The 17,944-nt window shown below is 41.6% G+C and overlaps 3 protein-coding genes across 4 annotated transcripts; all 3 read right to left on the bottom strand.

Moving 5' to 3' along the window:
* Positions 1-360: 360 nt before the first annotated feature.
* LOC127782708 (rab GTPase-activating protein 22-like) lies at positions 361-5,656 on the bottom strand. The gene is made up of 5 exons (XM_052309976.1): positions 5,197-5,656; positions 4,373-4,508; positions 4,187-4,236; positions 2,883-2,936; positions 361-2,293 (listed from the first exon to the last, which is right to left on the bottom strand). Exons 1-5 carry the CDS (start codon positions 5,430-5,432, stop codon positions 1,072-1,074), a joined length of 1,698 nt encoding a protein of 565 aa, XP_052165936.1. The 5' UTR covers positions 5,433-5,656; the 3' UTR covers positions 361-1,071.
* A 2,620-nt stretch (positions 5,657-8,276) lies between these two features.
* LOC127781926 (probable 6-phosphogluconolactonase 3, chloroplastic) lies at positions 8,277-11,086 on the bottom strand. The gene is made up of 3 exons (XM_052308996.1): positions 10,390-11,086; positions 10,151-10,286; positions 8,277-9,026 (listed from the first exon to the last, which is right to left on the bottom strand). The coding sequence occupies exons 1-3, from the start codon at positions 11,046-11,048 to the stop codon at positions 8,547-8,549; spliced, it is 1,275 nt and encodes a 424-aa protein (XP_052164956.1). The 5' UTR covers positions 11,049-11,086; the 3' UTR covers positions 8,277-8,546.
* Positions 11,087-13,580: 2,494 nt separating this feature from the next.
* Positions 13,581-16,682, bottom strand: LOC127781927 (RNA-binding protein 1-like). Of its 2 annotated transcripts, XM_052308999.1 has the most exons (6): positions 16,308-16,677; positions 15,229-15,350; positions 14,912-15,140; positions 14,665-14,726; positions 14,508-14,589; positions 13,581-14,029 (listed from the first exon to the last, which is right to left on the bottom strand). In XM_052308999.1, the coding sequence occupies exons 1-6, from the start codon at positions 16,513-16,515 to the stop codon at positions 13,926-13,928; spliced, it is 807 nt and encodes a 268-aa protein (XP_052164959.1). In that variant the 5' UTR covers positions 16,516-16,677; the 3' UTR covers positions 13,581-13,925. The 2 variants fall into 2 exon arrangements, with proteins under 2 accessions (XP_052164959.1, XP_052164958.1); XM_052308998.1 differs by lacking the exon at positions 13,581-14,029 and having other exon boundaries at positions 14,036-14,589; positions 16,308-16,682.
* Positions 16,683-17,944: the final 1,262 nt, after the last annotated feature.

The raw sequence follows: 17,944 nt of genomic DNA, 5'->3' as shown, positions 1-17,944 counted from the left end.
AAACAGCACTAGGAAATGCTTCCACTATCACGATAAAAGTTAACTAAAAAAACTCACAACAAGAGGATTTTTATAACGCTGGTGTATGTTCACCTACAGGCTGAGCACCTGAGTCTAATACACTTTTATGTTGTATTGCCCAAAAGAATATAATATTATGCTTTACTGAGATACTCCATCCATCCAAAATGTTGTAATCTAGGATGGGTACCATCCTGGTATAACAATTCTGAATAAACCCTCCATCTAAATTCGTTTTAACCCATCCTAAATTGCAATATTTTGAAACGAATGAAATATGTATTATACAAGTCTCAAATCATCATGCATTTGCCTTGTAATAAATACTCTATCTGTCCCATAAAAACTCAACATAGGATAGGTCACGGATGTGGCCTATCTTAAAATAACAAAACTGGATAGACTCTTATTCAAATTTGTTGCTCTTGTCTAGATTCGTTGTTTTAGGTTGGGTTTTTATGTAACAGAGATAGTAGACTTTTAAGAACACTATAGTACTATCATATCAACTGATAAAAAATTAGAGTTAGCCATAGGAAAAAAAAATTCAAAGATTCATCTCATGGAGAGGATGAACTAGGGCACAAGCTAGTGTTAACCAGCAGTTTTTGTATGCACCTGAAAGATGAATCTGTAGTAAAAACCAACCATTGCTGCCACCAACTGCAAACTCAAACAACACAGGCAACAAATAAATTGGAAAACAACACGCTATTCCAGGTAAAAGAAACTTGTTTTCCTATAAAAGATTTAAAGGGATAATGTTGTTTTTGCCAATAATACACATTAAAGGCAAAAACAAAATTTTCCCGGCAAACAATGTACGGTTTACATTGCCAGTGCCTTGGTGAGGTATATAGCAAATCAGCTTTGCTAAGTACCGCATTCTCCTATGCCCGGAACGAGTTCTTTATGCCGGGTTGACAAAACAACAGGTAAAAAAAAAAGATCACCTTTCGGTGAAAGCACACCTCAGGAATTCGCCGAGGTTTGCACGGTATTTTGTAACTCTAAATTCTAACAATCGATCTGCCAAAGAATGCAGATGCATCAGATTTTGTCATGGAGGTTAACCACCAAGTCATGTGCATCATCTAGAAGCCTCCAGACGTCGAGCTGCCCAGCCATGCTGTTGCACTCCCTGAGTATCTCATCCATGCTGCTATACCTCTCAATTATGAGCTTCCTCTTCTGTAGGACACAGGCAGCAATGGCATAGAGCAACAAATCATCAGTTGGAGGGGCATGCAGCCTTATCTTTGACCATGTGGATCTTCCAATCCCAGCTCGAATGGCTGCTTGATCAGCCCACATCACCTCCCACAGACACAGGGTCTGCTCAAAAGTGAGCTCCCTTCTGAAGAGAACCACCACCATTCTGTATACAAAGAAGCAGTCCTCAGCCTGCAGTTTCTGAAGGTGTCGGTAGAGGTGCGAGTCCTTGCGCTTGATGATCTGGGAGACGATCTTCAGCTGCCTTCTTATTCCAACCTCATCGAGCCTGAAGTTGTGCCTCGCTTTCCTCATGAAGCCCACAAAACACCAAAATGCTTCATGATCTTCCTCCATCACGACAATTATAGGTGACAAGAGGTCACTCATACCTTGGCAGTAGCCAATCTCTGGATCAAACAGCGCATATGCCTCAAGCACTGCAACTAACCGAGCAGCATGATAAATCATGTAAGGCTCTAAATGGTCATAATCTTTCAATCCAACAGATCTTGCGTACTGCAGTGCTTTCTCCTTGGACACTTCAGCTCGGTTATGTGATAATAAAGCCCATTCAGGGTCTGTCCGGATAGCATCCAAGCGTATAATGCGTTGCCATGTCGCGAAATCCTCTGGAGTTTTGTTATTCCTAAAAAAGCCTGACTTGGATGAGGCACTCCTGACAAATTTAGGACCTTGATCACGGTTCACTTCCGTATTGGCAGAGACGGACATCCTATCAAGGTCCTCTTCATCAGAAGTCCCAGAATCAGAAGATTCCGATTCTGCCAAATATGGATCTACATAAGTTAACTCACTTGTATCTTCATCTATGCCTTCAGTGGCATTCTCTTGTCGGCTTATCCCACATCTTAAAGATTTCAATCCCTTGGGTGACGGAGAAGACCTCGTACTGACACTTTCCAAATTAAGTGGCTCTGATTCTTCATTGCAACTATGATACTCACAGGCGGCTGCTTCATTTATAACATTCAGCCCACTTCCCTTGTAGGAATGCAAAACGTGATGGCACTTACGCCTCAGCTTTTCATAATCATTCCTGCACCAGAAGAAAATCCAGTTTAAGGCAGAAGTTAAACAGTACCATGAAGGAAGTCAATGTACAGTATGATTTATCTTTATTACTTACTACTAAGAAAGAGTTGGTGGTGGCATTAGAACCACACGTCTGTACTGGATATTTTCCGTACAGATCTAAAACATGCATATGCTATTGTACAAATATCTGGTAACACATTTAATTCTCTGTACTTATTTATATGCAGTTGCTAGTTTATCTAATGTAGTTATTTAGCTATCATTTAAATACAGATCCAAATCCTAAATTATGCGCGCAACTACTTAAATTTGAGGTTAATTGTTTTTTATTTACATAGCCTACAATGCATGACATGTTTACTTGAGAGCCATTATAATGCATGGGGAAACATGCTGTTATAATTGGAATTGCAACATGTTCTGAATGAAGTCAGGGAAATGAAGGTCCACTCATAAGCTGCACGTCACTTATTTCCTCTTGCTTCATGGTATGTCAGGATAAGCCATTTTCAATGCATGCAAGTCTTTCCTAAACAGTCTAGAAAGCACAGGCTGATGCAAGAGAAAGAAAAGAATTGTGAAAAATGTACCTTTTATTTGTTTGTATGACATTCCTTTCTGCTTCAGTACTATTCAAATCATATCTGTATGTTACAAAAACAGAGTCAATTCTCTGGATTTGGTGCAGTAACTGTAAATATGAAGTACACGTGTTAAAAAGCTAAAAGATGGACAAAAGGGTACTTTCTTAAATTCTCTATAGCAACTACATAGAGGTTAAATGTTTGTCATATTTCTGGTGATCCTGGCTAAGCAGTGTTGTTAAACAAACCTCAGGCTCCGATTGGTCAGAGCTTGAAATTTAGTTAGCAGATTCAAGTTACAGCCCTTACTGTATGTTAGGTGATACTAGCAAAACTAGGTTACTAAAGACAGCTAGCAGTAACAGAAACTTCTTGTTTATTAGTCACTGTAACTGTAACAGGTAAATACCAATAGGAGGTAAGCATTAGATTGACTTCTTCGAACTAAAAGTCAAAAGCATTAATTGATGGCCTGCTGGCTGCTGCATAATCCTACTTGGGGCATATTTGGGAAACCTTTTAAGCCTAAAGTGACCTATACTCATCCAAGGTGTTGCTCCAGCAAAGTGCACGCCACATTTCCAAATGCAAATTTCACCCAAGTTGCATTTGCCACCAGTTATTGTATGTATAGCAAGGATTGAGATTATCAGAGTGATAAATTCCCTATGTGTAATCAGATGTAGCCTTTCTGTAACAGAAAACAATATGTAACAACGTACTACACTATTAGGTAGAATTTACACCAGGGGACATGCTGTATCTGTTTTCTTCATCAGTATTTGTACAGCAAGTCAATATCAGCTATGTCATCAATCTCATTATTCAGTGTCATTGTACCACATAGTACCAAGGAGAAACTACACGAGTTTGGTGTGTGTACCTACTGTAAGATTGCTCAAATAGTTTCTGATATTTATGGGATTCAGTTCCTAGAAACTTGCTACATATGCAGAAGAGGGGTTCAACATTTGCGTGTTCTTTTCTTCAAAAGCCTCAGTTCAAAATTCAACACCAAATAGTCAAATACAAGAATATGCATCTAACAATATGTCTAGCTTGATTAACTGTATTTGGGGATAAAGTGCATCCCTGTTCTTTGAATGTTTGCAGCACTGTTCTATTCAACGTTTCAAGAAAATAGACAGAGAAAAAAACATGAATAAACAATTCACAGCATTAAGTACTCAGATAGGAAAAAACTCAATCGATGCTTCCTATAGAATTTTTTTATCTCGTATCTACAATCCTAAAACTTCTTTATAACACAAAAATGTGCAGAACTAAAGAGATTAAGTACGCTAACTTACACTCCAAGTAGAAAGGGCCAAACTTTAGCCCTGATTTCTGGTTCAACTCCCTGGAAACAATGATGGATTAATTTAGCTTCAACATTGTATGGAACTATGAATATTCAGAAATTTGTATAGCTAACAACCGCACATCTACACTAGTTAGCCAGTACAAATATAACCTGGAATAACAACAGGACTTACTCCACCGCGGACTTTCTTTAGAAACTTCCTTCCTCCATCATGAAGCTTCCCATCTGACGAAAATAGATGGTTCCAATGCCGACAAGAAAGTGGCCGTTTTCTTTTCCTTCGAGACCACGGAGATTTAGTTCCACCTCTGAAAATAGATTGTTCACTTTTATGAAATACCAAACATGCTGAGTGAGATAAGAATAACTCATAATTGAATGATGGCTCTATGTTATGCATTGTTTGCAGCATAGCATTCACAATAGAGCTTCCTTCGACAGCCAAATTTTATGAAGAGGGTTTAGTGTTATCCAATGGAGTTCAAATGTACTACAAGTTACCAACAAACCCTACACACAACTTGTAATCTAACCTCACCAATAACGCAAGTGCTCAAGCCGTAATATGAACAGGCACCTAATTCGAAATGAACTAATCCATGGCATGATATGATTTTGCAATACATAGTTCTGAAGTCTATCACTTGCACTAACATATACCAGGACACCCTAAATCGCATAACCTAACTGTTTCGCGCACCATAAAATTGGTCAAACAGCTTATTGACATTTTGCAGAACTTAGCTTTCTAGCATAATAGGATGAGCCAGTCTCAGAGCATACAAGAAGCACCTCGTTCTGACCTCTTATACAGCAAAAAGGTAAAAACTTTTTAGTCTAAAGCAAACACCCAATCCAATCCGAGTGAAACACACCCGACAGCACGGCGCTAAAGACCGGGAAGCAAAAAATAAAATAAAATAAAAATAATAAAATCCCCATTTCTGTACTAGTAATCCAAATCCGGAGCGGGAGAAGTAGCAAGTAGCAACCCACCTATCAGAGTGCGGCGAGTACGACGCCGGCGAGAACGAGGCGGAGGCCGCCGCCGCCGCCGCGGCGGGGGATGCCGAATTCCCCGACGCCGCCAAGGACGACGACGAGGAGGAGGACGAGGAGGAGGCGACGAGGAGGGACCGGAGCTGGACCCACGGCGGCGGCGAGGACGGCGCCCTGGGCGAAGACGACGCCGACGACGACGACGAGGTGCTGGATCGCCGCAGCGCCTTCATCCCCACCACCACCACCTACTCACCACTCGCTCAATAACAAGCTAGTACCACCAGAGCGGCAAGGCCGCGAAGCCTCCCTCGCTCTCTCCGCGCCGCCGCGGCGAGCCTCCCCCATCCGCCGTTCAGAGGCCACACCTCCGCCGGCGAGAGCTCGCCGTCGAATGGATGCGGAGGCGGCGCCGATTCGGTTTCCTCCGCCGGACAGGGAAGGGAGTTAAAAAGCAGGAGGGTGGGCACCGGTTTTAAAACGTGGGGAGTCCGAACCGTGGGGCCCACCTGTCAGTGTCACTGCTCTGTGGGGCCAGGCGAGGTGGGGCCCACCTATCAGTGGGTGGAGTTGTCCTGGAAGCGAGTGAAGGAAGAGGGGAGGGGGGTCAGTTAATTAGTACAGGCAGGAATTTATTGTTGTATAATATTATCTTGGGATTAATTTCAGCTTGTCTTATGTGATTTAAGGGTATTTATAACTGAGATTTGTTTGATCTGGTATTTATCCTGGTTTTAATTGGGAGATTTGGTTTTGCAATGAAAATAGAATATTTGGAGATTTGGTTTGCAATGAGAAGAAAATAAATAGAAAAGATTTGGTTTGGTATCTGTCCTCTTCGTGTCATGCGAGTGCGAGCTATGGCCGTGCCAGAGTCTCCATCTCTCTTTGATGGCGTAGGATAAATTAGTGCTATCTCATTCGGTCACTCCTTGTTCAGTTTTTGGCAACTTTGACCGCTGCTAATCACCACGGGGGTGAATGCAATTTTCAACATGTGCTTAAGCTAGCCCAGATTAGTGTCAATGGTCAAGATCATCATTGATGTTCTCCAAACTCCTCCTTTCCGTGACAAACACAATTTAAAACCCCATAAAGCCGCCGCTAATGCTATTATGCTAGTACTATTAGTCCATGATGCCATCTTGATTCATTTCTACTCGATTATGTGGCCACGACTGAATCTGTTTGAGAGAGCTTACCGTTAGAAACTCTCTTAAATAATCTATTTTTTCGTTTAGATTCTAAAAAACCATAATTATAAAATCCAGTATATAAATTAGAAGTCAAAAAGTTGAAAACCCAGATTTTCTATATTTTCATTAAGTAACTATCAATCGTCTGTTTCTTAGAATTTCAAACTCCCTGCTACAAAGGTTTAAATTCTAATAGCAACCGATGAGAATATAGAGAAGTTGAAAAAAAAACAACTTTTAGCTTATGGTTCGTTTTCTCGATTTTACAACTACATCTTAAAATCTAGATAAAAAGTTACATTATTTACAAAACTTTTGATTCTAAAAGAAATTATAGTTGCTAGAAAACTTTTGATTCTGAAAGAAATTACAGTTGCTACAAGCTATCCACAGTCCAAGCTATTTTGTGTTCGGATACTAGGGTTGGGAACCCAATCTCCCCGCACGGAAAACGGAGCGGTCCATTAGCGTGTGATTAATTAAGTATTAGCTAATTTTTTAAAAAAATAGATTAATTTGAAATTTTTAAGCAACTTTCATATAGAAACTTTTTACAAAAAAACACATCGTTTAACCATTTGAAAAGCGTGCGCGCGGAAAACGAGGGAGAGGGGTTGGGAATTTGGAGTTCCAAACACAGCTATATACTATCAAGGTATGCATGCACTAGAACATTGCAAAATTGATTAGATATTGGGCAGCTTAGCTAAACAAATGGACCCATCAGATCTCCCCGACATAATGCCGGACCTAATCTGATTTTCTTTTGGTTCTTGGACTTCCTCTTCTTCTCATTGCGGATGATTAGTTAGCTCGAATTCTTCATAGATGAGATGAGCAGAGGCAGAGCAGAGCGGCGGGTGGGAGATGCCCAAGATCCCAACGCTGACGGCGACACGGGCTTGATGGATGGGACCTCGTGTTCCCCGGGGAAGAGACCGGGATGCACTTGTATAATCAAGGCTAATGCATTGCGCTACTATCATTACCTTACCTGTGTCACAGGAAAATGGGGCCATGTTCTTCTCCTCCATGTTCATGTGACCTCTAGTAAGAGTCACATGTATAGTATAATGTATTCTAGACCTGAGAGGTCACCAATTCACAAATGCAATTGGGGAATCTCATGTGGCTTGTGCTTAGATTTCCTTGTTGCTAGATGCTCCTGACCAAACTAATCTGTAGAAATCAAGAATTCAGAAAGTAGCATGAAGAGTAAGCAGACCAGACCTCACTGATGAGCCATTTACTCTGTGCTCATCTTTGTGTACTGTTGATCTGTTGATGCAGTTGGTAGGTTCAGACTTGAGAGCAGGGTTCACAATCTCAACGAAAACCAGACTTCTCGGGCCAGCTAGATAACACAAACCACTCGGTTTTTCAGTCAAGTTTTTTTTAAAAAAAATCAAACTAAAATTTAATAATTTTATAAATTTTGTTGAATTTTATTGGTTTTTGTTGGTTTGCCAACGTTTTCACGAAAAACGGAGATACCGCTCATGAGCGGTTTTCGGTCCGGTAACAGGAATGTAAACCCTTGACAGATTAAATATGATCATGTCATCAAGTTTTTGCGTGACATTTATATTCAGATGGCAGCCTTGCTGCATTGACATGCACAAATGGTTGGCACAGTTCTGTATAAATGTAGCCCTAAATGTTTCTGCATCTGCAGCAGTCATATCTGATGCATGACTGGGCTCGATACTCACAGGATACCTGACGGCACTGAATGATGCGTATCTGAGACATGCATGAAAGCAAATATAACTGATCCACACAAAACATGGGACGGAAAACAATATTCCACCTGATGCTACTTTATAGTATCTGCAATGACATGTAAAGCAACAGAGAACCGCAAAAAAAAAAACTAGCAAATGCTGAACAAAAGTGTCTTTGTACAAAGGAAACAAATAGGTAACATCAAATTGTACAGGTACTGATCTAGATATTTCCAAGCGCATGACAAATACCCCATAAAGTGGTAATCAATTGACTGAAACTGGAGTCTGAGACACTTATGCTGCATAACACTACGAAAAGAGCACAAGATTTCCAGAGGACTAATGCAACAGAGAATAAAATGAAAATCCCCTGAACTTTTTATACTTCGGATCAAAGTTTCAAACTTATATAACACAGTGGGCTTCAGATGCTGGACAGCATTGACACTGCTGGTTTGTCAGTGAACCAAGTGAGCACTCCCTCTTGCTGTGAAACCATCTCAACAGGCAGCAAGTCTGAAGAGCTTTGCTTATCTGAGAATGCCTTATGCACTGCCCCAGCTTTCCCAGCACCAGTGACCACAAGTGCGATATGTGCCGACGAATTGACTAAGGGGAAAGTAAATGTTATTCGCTCTGGTGGTGGCTTGGGTGAATCCTTGATGTAGCTGACCCACTTTTGGTTTTCATTGACAATCGGATGACCGGGGAAAAGAGAGCCAACATGCCCATCAGGGCCCATCCCCAGAAGCATAAGATCAAGCTTGGGGAATCCAGTTACTTCTGATATTGCAACCACACCATCATTAACTAGTTGCTTTAGACAAGTTTCATATTCATCTGCAGCCCCTTCAGCTGATAGTGTGTCGTTTATGGCATAGATTTGGCTTGCAGGAATTGGCACCTACATTGTTCAAAGTCATAAACTTTTGAATACAGTTCTGTTGATATACATAACAAAGATAACAGTCTATTCTTGATAACATATGATGAAAATTTGAGAAAATCTAAGTGCAACGAGAAAACAGATATGAACCCTCTGCACACAACTCAGTTGAAGCTGAATTCGAATATACACATAAAAGGTGTGCAAACTGTGCTTTAGATTGCATGACAAAAAATACTCATATACATAGACTATGATATAGACATATTCTTTTGCTAAAGTCTAATAAAAAAATCCTCAAATACAACTCAGTGTCCCTCAAAGATAGTTTCTAAAGAGAACAAACCTATTGCACATTTTTCACGGACTATTCGCAGCAGAAATTGAATCTCCCAGTAGCAACAAGGCCAAACAGATTAAAATACATCATGCATCACCTAATTGGATTCTAAAAAAACAAGTGCATCCAAATGTACTTGGAGAGAGCAAGAGCATGTATAGTTGTGCGTAATTGAACAATTGAGCATGTATGGCAGTGAGTCCCTTTTGTGGGCCATCGCCGCTCCCGGCCACAGCCCAACATTGCAACTTTTGTACAGTTTTCACTCCTTCTATCAATACAAATGGCAGAAATTTGCTGTTTTGTTTTTTTAAAAAAAAGAATATCTAAAGTGTGCAACCCACCGTTAGAAAATTATGTGCAAAGAACCATAATCCTGGTGTTCTGTAAACCAAAGTCCAATTTAGGTGGTGAGAACTGCAATTTACTCTGAAATGACCAGATCCAGCAAAATATGCAGGACAGCATACAGTATTTCCATTTCGCACCTACGAAAGAACCATCATGACTCCTTCCTCCGTTTCACAATGTAAGTCATTCTAGCATTTCCCACATTCATATTGATGTTAATGAATATGTATAGATATATATGTCTAGATTCATTAACATCAATATGAATGTGGAAAATGCTAGAATGACTTACATTGTGAAACGAAGGGAGTAATTCACAATGATCCCATTTTGGCATGCTACCTGCAGATTGTTAAGCGACAGCAACCAAATTCCCCAACCATCGAAACGGATTATGAGTTACTATGATATGACAGCCAAAAAGGAATGGGTAATCCAAGTGAATTGCTACCTTAGAAAGCAACCCATCCATGGCGAGTTTGTAGTTGCTATCTGCGTGGTCCTTGGGCACCACCCTCTCGTCCACCCAGAACACATGCCATTTGCTCCATTCCACCGCCTCCAGGTACGGCGACTCCGTCAACTTCCTGCAAATCCCAAGAAATCCCCATGTTTATGTCTTCCACACGATCCAAAACCCAAAGAAAAATACACAACAATAAAATCGCTATCTCGAGGGCGGGGAAGAACCTGAGGGCCTTGATGAGCGAGCCACCGGAGAGCGCGACGGTGAACGCGCCCCTCTCCGCGACGGCCTCCCCGGAGAGCCGCGCCGTGTACTTGGCCAGAGACTCCGCGAGGTACTCCTCGGCATCGAATATGAGCAGCTTCTTCCTCGCCGCCGCCGCCGTCGTCCCACCGGCGCCGCCCGGTGAGGCCGTGGCGTAGACCGGCGGCACGACGGGAGAGCGTGGGGAGGTCCGGGATGCTACGAGCCGAGAGGGTAGAGACCGACGGGGTGTCGCCTGAACCCTGGACGCCGCAGACGACGACGAGCGGCGGGAGGTCGTCGAGGAGGCCGCGGCGCAGGTGGAGGAGACGGCGGCGGAGGCGGACATGCTGGCGTCGACGGCGACGGCGGCGGCGGCGGCGGCGGGGGAAGGTGGAACGAACGGGAAAGGGACGAGTGGATGGGGAGAGGTGGACCACTTTATACCGTCCAGATCGCGATGGACGGCTGGATCGCGCTCACCGTTTGCTCCGCCTCTCTCTCGATGTGGACACGTGTCTCCCGCACCATGATGACGTGGAAAATGGAGAGAAAACTCCATTTTTATATTTTTCTCCTTCCCCTTATTTGCTAGTGCTTGTTCTAGTGTAATTTCAGGTGTTAGTGGTGTATGTTCCATAAGGTTATGCTAGTTCCAGGGTTGGTTTTGTTCTTTTTGCTAACAATTTATTTTATTTATAGCTGTAGTTCTATCAAAATTCATTTGTATTCTAGAATCTGACCGAAAAGAACCCTTTGACAGAGTAAAATCTCTCTTACTAGATACATATGATACATTGTGTTATTTTAGTTTCGGGAATTAGGATTGCTTTTATTCGTTTCCTAGAATCTGTTAAGGTGTATTTTATCCGTTTCACAATGTAAATTATTCTAGTATTTTCCACATTCATCCTAATGTTAATGAATCTATATAGATATATATGTCTAGATACAATAATATCAATATAAATGTGGAAAATGCTAGAATGACTTACATTGTGAAACGGAGGGAGTAGTTAGATAAAAGAGCTCCCAGAAAGAAAATGAGTTACATCTCACCCTGGTTAGCTATGTATCAATAAGCTGGGCGAATTTGGATGCCCTCCTTAAAAATCCCATTTGAACCTGCCAGCTAATATATTATGATTGATGAGGATGGTTGTTTGGCATACTGTCCAAAGAATTGTTATACTAGATATTCTGTTATTTACTGTTTGATTACAGTTTTAGTCCCTGGTTTTCCCCATGTGCAAGGGCATGATCCAGGTGAAAGAGAGGACATAACAACTTATGAGTTGTCTGGTACTTCTAACGGCCCCATCATTTCAACATAATTACAAATGAAAATTAATTTGTGAATAAAACTTTTATATATGTACTTGTGCGTCCGTATATCTGATTTGACAACCAAACCCAAAAATTTTCATCAACTAAACAAGGCTTTATTATAGGTGATATCGATCACTGTTGTCTCATTTTTGCGCGATACTGAATCAATGTGATTGATCGAATGTTGTCCAGCACGTGTCCCATTTTTTTATGTTGTTTGAAATTTGTTTATGGTATCGGCCGCATGTGATGTATTCCCCCCTTCTCGTGAACACTCGTGATTCTGACAGCCCGCAGAGGCGTTGGACAGTAGATGTTCATGTACGACCATTCATCCCACCCATTGCAGTCCAACATGTTCGTTAATTCGAAAGAGAAAATGGAGGCCAGTAATTGCACAAGAACAAAAATTACAGCGTAATAATACATTCATAGGACGAGGAGACAGAATCACATTAATTTCAGCTATATACGTATATAAATGCAGTTCTAACGTCCAAGCTGCCCATATACCCAGATAAGCAACGTAAGCACGAGCTTGCGGAACAAATCGCGGCCCAAGATTCGAACATTTGGGCTATGAACATGGTCGAAAATATTTCTTAACGAATTCAACCAGAGTTAGTTAGATCGAAATAAATTTATTAATTTGGTGAAAGCATTACTATATACAGCAATAACTGAATAATTGATTACTCGTAGCTTCTTACTAAAATCACAAGATCAGAATATTGTAAGTCAAGTACAAAACAGGAACACAGACGATCTTACACGCTGAAATGTTAATGCACAAATCTTACACACAACAGGAACATGTTGCCTAGAGAGCTGACAAAAATATCTTATTAAGAAAAAGATGATAAATCAGCACTGAGCCTCAGCAGTAAGTTCAGTATTTGCAGTCAGCTCATATATATGCTGACTACTCAGATATCAGCAAGCTGAGTATTAGTCGTCAGTTTTGATATCAGTTGACAACTTGACATTATAACTGACTCAGATTCAATATGAATATCCCAACAATAAACCTCAAGTAATACTAACATCAACATTATTAGATAGCATACAACTTTCTACGATAAATAAAATAGTAAACAGTCTAACATGAGCATACTCATTTGAATATACTTCATATCAAAAACTGCACTATGCAATAAGCTGAATATATTATCTGTGATGTGCACAGCCGAATATGATCTTTCAATTGACAAGAAATGGAAACAGTCAAGGAACCTGGCAGAAAGTACTAAAACAGCTGAGTAAAAGTATGATCTGTCATGTGCACAGCACCACAAGCAGGGACTGTGCGTGGTTTACCATTCAACAGTACCAACCTCAGCAAAACGATCAAAGCACAGCCCCATATCAACAGTTTAGGGATATGAACCCTACATACCATGCCTGGCTCACAAGTCACAACTTAACCTCATACTGTTGAATATCTAAAGGCAAATCAACCCTTGTAGCACTCAACTCTATTGTCAAAGCTTTTTATATTCCTAAAATTTGGTGACACTAATAAGAATTCAACAGGGTCAAGACGTAAGCACTGCCCAAACAACCTCTGGTGGGTTCAATTGAGCACAGGCAGCTTTGCATCAGCAGGAGAATTGGTTCTAACAAGCATGGTGCAGGGACAACTGATTCTACGAAAAGCCAGGAGTAGGAACAATCATTACCAAAGCTAGTACTCACGTCCAGCGCAACTACATATATTAAGGCAAATAATAACACCACAGAAAGGCAAAAGGATTACATTATATTAGATTAAACCTAAGATGTTGTCATGTATTTGCGAGAAACAGTAAGATCTTAAAATTACTAAATATGCCCAAAAAAAAGGGAAGCAAATGTTAACTAGAGATAACAATAACCTGATAACAAGCCATACTGTCTGGGTGACGCCGCGAGATACAAATACAGTTGACCATAAATATTAAGGAAGCAGATACAGTATGAGGAAGTACTCTCAGAGTTCCAATTTTCTATCATACGGTACGCAATCTAATGGAGACTGAATATCGATTATTGCATCATCCCTTTCACGATTTCAAACCATGAGATGCCGAACCCTACGAAGAAGCCACCGGCGGAGATATCAGCGCAATATAGAAGCGTTACGCCGCAGAGTTTGAACGCTCGTATAAACGTAGGTTCCGCAAGCACCTCAAAACCAGACTCGCGCGACTTAACGCCTACCACGAGGCCCGCCAGCTGACCTCGGACCAGGAAAGCGTGAGAACTGCAGCCGCAAATGGGCTGAATCACGATCGTGTTCGTCAAACTTATAACCTGCAAAACGAATCGTGTTGGTTTATTTTTTTTCCAATCGTCGTGTGAGCAAGAGTACGAACCTCAAACGCGCATTCCGTGCAATGAAGGATACGCATGGAAAGACCAAACATAAACAGGAATAGGACATCAAGGTAAGTTTAAATCGTGCAGTATCCTATAGTGAGCTCATTCTTAGCAGCAAACTATAAAATGTCACCTCTAGAAGACACAAAGCGCATCAAAACGTATGTACTATGTTGGCATTCTGCAGTGGGAAAATTGTAGATATTTCCCAATTGATAGCCAACTTATTGCTACCTTGAAGTAGAAGGTTTAACTAAATAAGAAAGCAATACAATGACCAGTTTCCAAGGAAGCGAAGTTAGAGAAAAAGAGGAATGCACACATATACGTGACAGATGCATGTTTTCAAAGTGAAGAGTCATATTATCTGTAAAACAACACAATCCATATCTACAAATATAAGTATATTCACCTTGCAATGCTTCAAGAGCAAGAGTAGCTTGCGCAGGGTTATCAAAATCAACAAAGCACAAGACATGAGGATCTCCTCCAGGCTGCAGAAAATTAGACAGTTAAAAAGAGATATAGTGAGAGCATAGAATTTCATAGCAAAAGCATATTAAGCATACGTGTCTTGACTCCTTGTTGACAAGTCTGACTTCACGAAAACCTACAAAAGGGCGAAATATATCTGCAGAGCGAAAAGGTCAAGGAGCAAAAGCATATACCTATTGATAGCCAAAAAAGAAATATGCCAATACACCAACTCATAGAGCTATTAAGGAAAAAAGAAATTAGAATATCAAACAAAACAAAGTTGAGTTGTTAAGGGAACGAAATTTAGAGTAGAATACAAGTACAATTATACAAGGATACGTGACACCTCCCTTCGTGTGCAGTTTGCAGGCAGGCCTTCAACGTACAGAGTGCTTGATGCATCTGCTGGGAGAGGAGGCTCGGGCCTTGCACCATAGCCCATACCTCTGCTGTCCATGCCAACACCAATCATCCGACGATCATCAACAGGATAGCCTCCCATTCCACCCATTCCACCCATACCACCAACAACTGGCCTATTGGTTTCAGTGGCAGCAACAGAAGGCATCTGCAAGCATAGCATGCAGACTAAAAGTTAAGGAACTATCAACTTTAAAATAATGCGTATATTTATACAGAGGAACTTGCAGTTGTACCCCATTACGTAAGTAGCGATCATAGGATGCTCCGATAGCCTCATTCTCTCTCAGTGCATGGTAACCTGTCCTGTCAGTCTCACGTGGATAATAACCAGTCATGTCTTGTCCTGCAGGCACATCTGCAAAGTAATAATATTAAGTTTAAAAGACGATTCCAACTATCTCATATAATTGATACAATCAATACAATGGTAAGTTCAAGATCCTTCAATAGATAAATTGACGAGAAAAGGAGGAAACGATATTATAGTAACAAGGAAAAGGATATGATGACATAAATTATGCCACCAACCACAACTACCAATAAAACAACATGCAGTAACTTAGATACTGAAGGATCTATACCCAACAGAATCTATTGAAGGATCTACACCCTGTCAGAAGATAGCATAGAATCTACACCCAACAGAATATAAACATCTGCAACTTATATATGCTTTGTGTAAATCATTTCCCATAAAGGGAGCAGCAGGAATTCTTCCCAAGGCTCCAAAGACAATGAAACTAGTGACTCCCAACCGGAGCTCCTTAGTCAAGACCATAAAAAATAATTCTAAACAGGCACATATTGTGTTACAGGGTTGTAACACTGCATGGAAGATAGTGCAATAAGCATAGTTAGAAACTTATCAGTACACCTTCACCCCTTTGAAAGTTCCGGGAAGATTGAAACTCACAAATAATAAAGAAATATTTTCAAACATTCAAACATGTAACTATCTTGGGAAAGAGGCAGTTACTGGCTAAATCAAATAATCATTACTGGCTAAATCAAATAATCATACTGCAGCATTAGATCCTATATTGCAAGCTTTACGAGACCTAAAAGCGAGGGTAAACATACTGACTGTTACATACAACGAACAAAGTTCGTATAGAAATTTCTTGTAGATCTCGTGGCGAAACTAAGGGTAAAAACAACGTGAAATTTCAACTAGATCTTCGTCAATAATTTCATAAATCATGGCACGCAAGCAATATCGGGGAGCAAAACAACCACCAAAACGAGGATATAGCCTAACCCCGTAGTACAGATCCAGATCTAAGATGGCGTAGAGCGCGAGCAACGGACGAACCTCCGTAGTCGGGGCGCGCGCGCTTGAGCGGCGGCGCGGCGGCGGCCTGCTGCGCCATGGCGGCCTGCGGGGGCATGCCCGCCGCGGCCTGGCCGGCCGTCGCGACAGTCGCCGCCGTGGGGGCCATCCCCGCCGCGGCGGCCGCCGCCGCCACCATGGCCTGCTGCTGCCGCGCGTCGGCGAACCTCCAGTAGTTCTCGGCGGCCATCGCTGCCTCCCTCTCCTCCGCCTCCTATCCCCCTAGGTCGTGGATCTCGCCTCGCGGCTTGGTGAGCTTGACGGCGGCGGCGGCGGCGCGCGGCTAGGGTTTCGCGAACACGACACGGGGAGGAGTCTGGTTCGGGCAAGAAGATGAGATCTCGAGAGAGAGAATTGATGGGGAAAAGAAGGCGAAAGCGTTGGAAGGGAATACGTATTAGGACAGGGTTTCCCTCGCAAAAATGCCACCGCAACTCGTGCTCGCGTCGATCTGGGCCGCGGAATTCCGATCGTACGGCTGAGGGAGTCGGCCAAAATAGGTGGAGGGTTCCAAAGGGTAAAAGCGTACTACTGCAGGGGGTTTAACGTAAAACAACAAGCGCTACCTACTACCACGATCTGGGCCGTGGAATCCTGATCGGTTGGCTTGTGAGGACCAAATTAAGGATCGCTACCAATGGTAACCACACTATTGGGCCTTCACACCCTGAAAGTTTATATGGGCCGAACTGGAGCCCGGTCCCCGTTAGGCGGGCCTATTCGGCCTTAGATGTGCCCATTTCGGCCGGATGAGACGTTACTCTACAATCCATGGGCCTTTTAGAGATGATTTGTGGCCGTACAGTGTGTGGGCTTCTGTCTAATTATCGTGTCAGTCACTTCGCTTATAGATATGCTTATCATGCAAATGCTAAAAAAATAAATCTTTATCTTTATCTTTTATTTATACTATTATAAAATTGAAGATGTTTTTACTAGTACTCTGGTACGTTATCCTTGTTTGAGTCGGTTTTTAATGTTGTTCACTTTTGGAAATATGGATTCGTGTTTGAGTCGGTTTTTATGTTTGTTCACTTTTGAAAATATAAAAGGAGTCGTATAAGAAATATCTTTAAGAAAACTCACATGCTAACTTGAGACGAAAGTTGGACTCCTAATTGCAGCTCATAATTTTCTAAAAAAGATTAAGCGAATTTCTAGTGTAAATTTCATCTTAGCTAAACTGTATAACAATAATAAGATTAAAATAGCCTTCACCCATTGCAACGCACGGGTATATTTTATAGTTAAAAATTAAATTTTGGTTTATAGGTATAAATATAAACGAAGCGATGGGATTTAAAAAATTAACTTGGTGCAAACCGGAGTTGGTGAATCGTCCTTTTGCAACTTTGGTCATTTGGTGCATGAGCGCCTCGTTTTACTTGCTCCTCTTTATGCTTACATCCTACCTAATAGCTATCATGATGAATTTGTTGAATGCCTTAGAACAGAGGAACAGGAGGTTCCCATGTCAAGCAAAAGGGAATGCTTTAGGCAGATCATGGAGATAAAGACTCTATAGAAGCAGCACACGTGAACGATTCTTGCGTAAGTACTCCGCCATAATTTCTGACGAAGATCGGTTTACTAATAGGAACGGACCTTTGTAGGGTAAG

Source organism: Oryza glaberrima, chromosome 8, assembly GCF_000147395.1.
Source record: "Oryza glaberrima chromosome 8, OglaRS2, whole genome shotgun sequence".
Classification (NCBI taxonomy): domain Eukaryota; kingdom Viridiplantae; phylum Streptophyta; class Magnoliopsida; order Poales; family Poaceae; genus Oryza; species Oryza glaberrima.
This window is presented reverse-complemented; position numbering and strand designations above follow the sequence as displayed.

What these genes read in the sequence shown, in the direction of transcription:
- LOC127782708 (XM_052309976.1), bottom strand. Translation starts at nt 5,432, where the DNA reads ATGAAGGCGCTGCGGCGATCCAGCACCTCGTCGTCGTCGTCGGCGTCG. An exon ending in TAAAGAAAGTCCGCGGTGGA is followed by an intron (nt 4,237 to 4,372) that starts GTAAGTCCTGTT and finishes CATTGTTTCCAG; the next exon opens with GGAGTTGAACCAGAAATCAG. An exon ending in TGGCCCTTTCTACTTGGAGT is followed by an intron (nt 2,937 to 4,186) that starts GTAAGTTAGCGT and finishes TGTAACATACAG; the next exon opens with ATATGATTTGAATAGTACTG.
- LOC127781927 (XM_052308998.1), bottom strand. Translation starts at nt 16,515, where the DNA reads ATGGCCGCCGAGAACTACTGGAGGTTCGCCGACGCGCGGCAGCAGCAG. An exon ending in CGCGCGCCCCGACTACGGAG is followed by an intron (nt 15,351 to 16,307) that starts GTTCGTCCGTTG and finishes ATTACTTTGCAG; the next exon opens with ATGTGCCTGCAGGACAAGAC. An exon ending in TCAACAAGGAGTCAAGACAC is followed by an intron (nt 14,590 to 14,664) that starts GTATGCTTAATA and finishes AATTTTCTGCAG; the next exon opens with CCTGGAGGAGATCCTCATGT.
- LOC127781926 (XM_052308996.1), bottom strand. Translation starts at nt 11,048, where the DNA reads ATGGAACATACACCACTAACACCTGAAATTACACTAGAACAAGCACTA. An exon ending in TCGCTCATCAAGGCCCTCAG is followed by an intron (nt 10,287 to 10,389) that starts GTTCTTCCCCGC and finishes TGGGATTTGCAG; the next exon opens with GAAGTTGACGGAGTCGCCGT. An exon ending in TGGATGGGTTGCTTTCTAAG is followed by an intron (nt 9,027 to 10,150) that starts GTAGCAATTCAC and finishes TGAACAATGTAG; the next exon opens with GTGCCAATTCCTGCAAGCCA.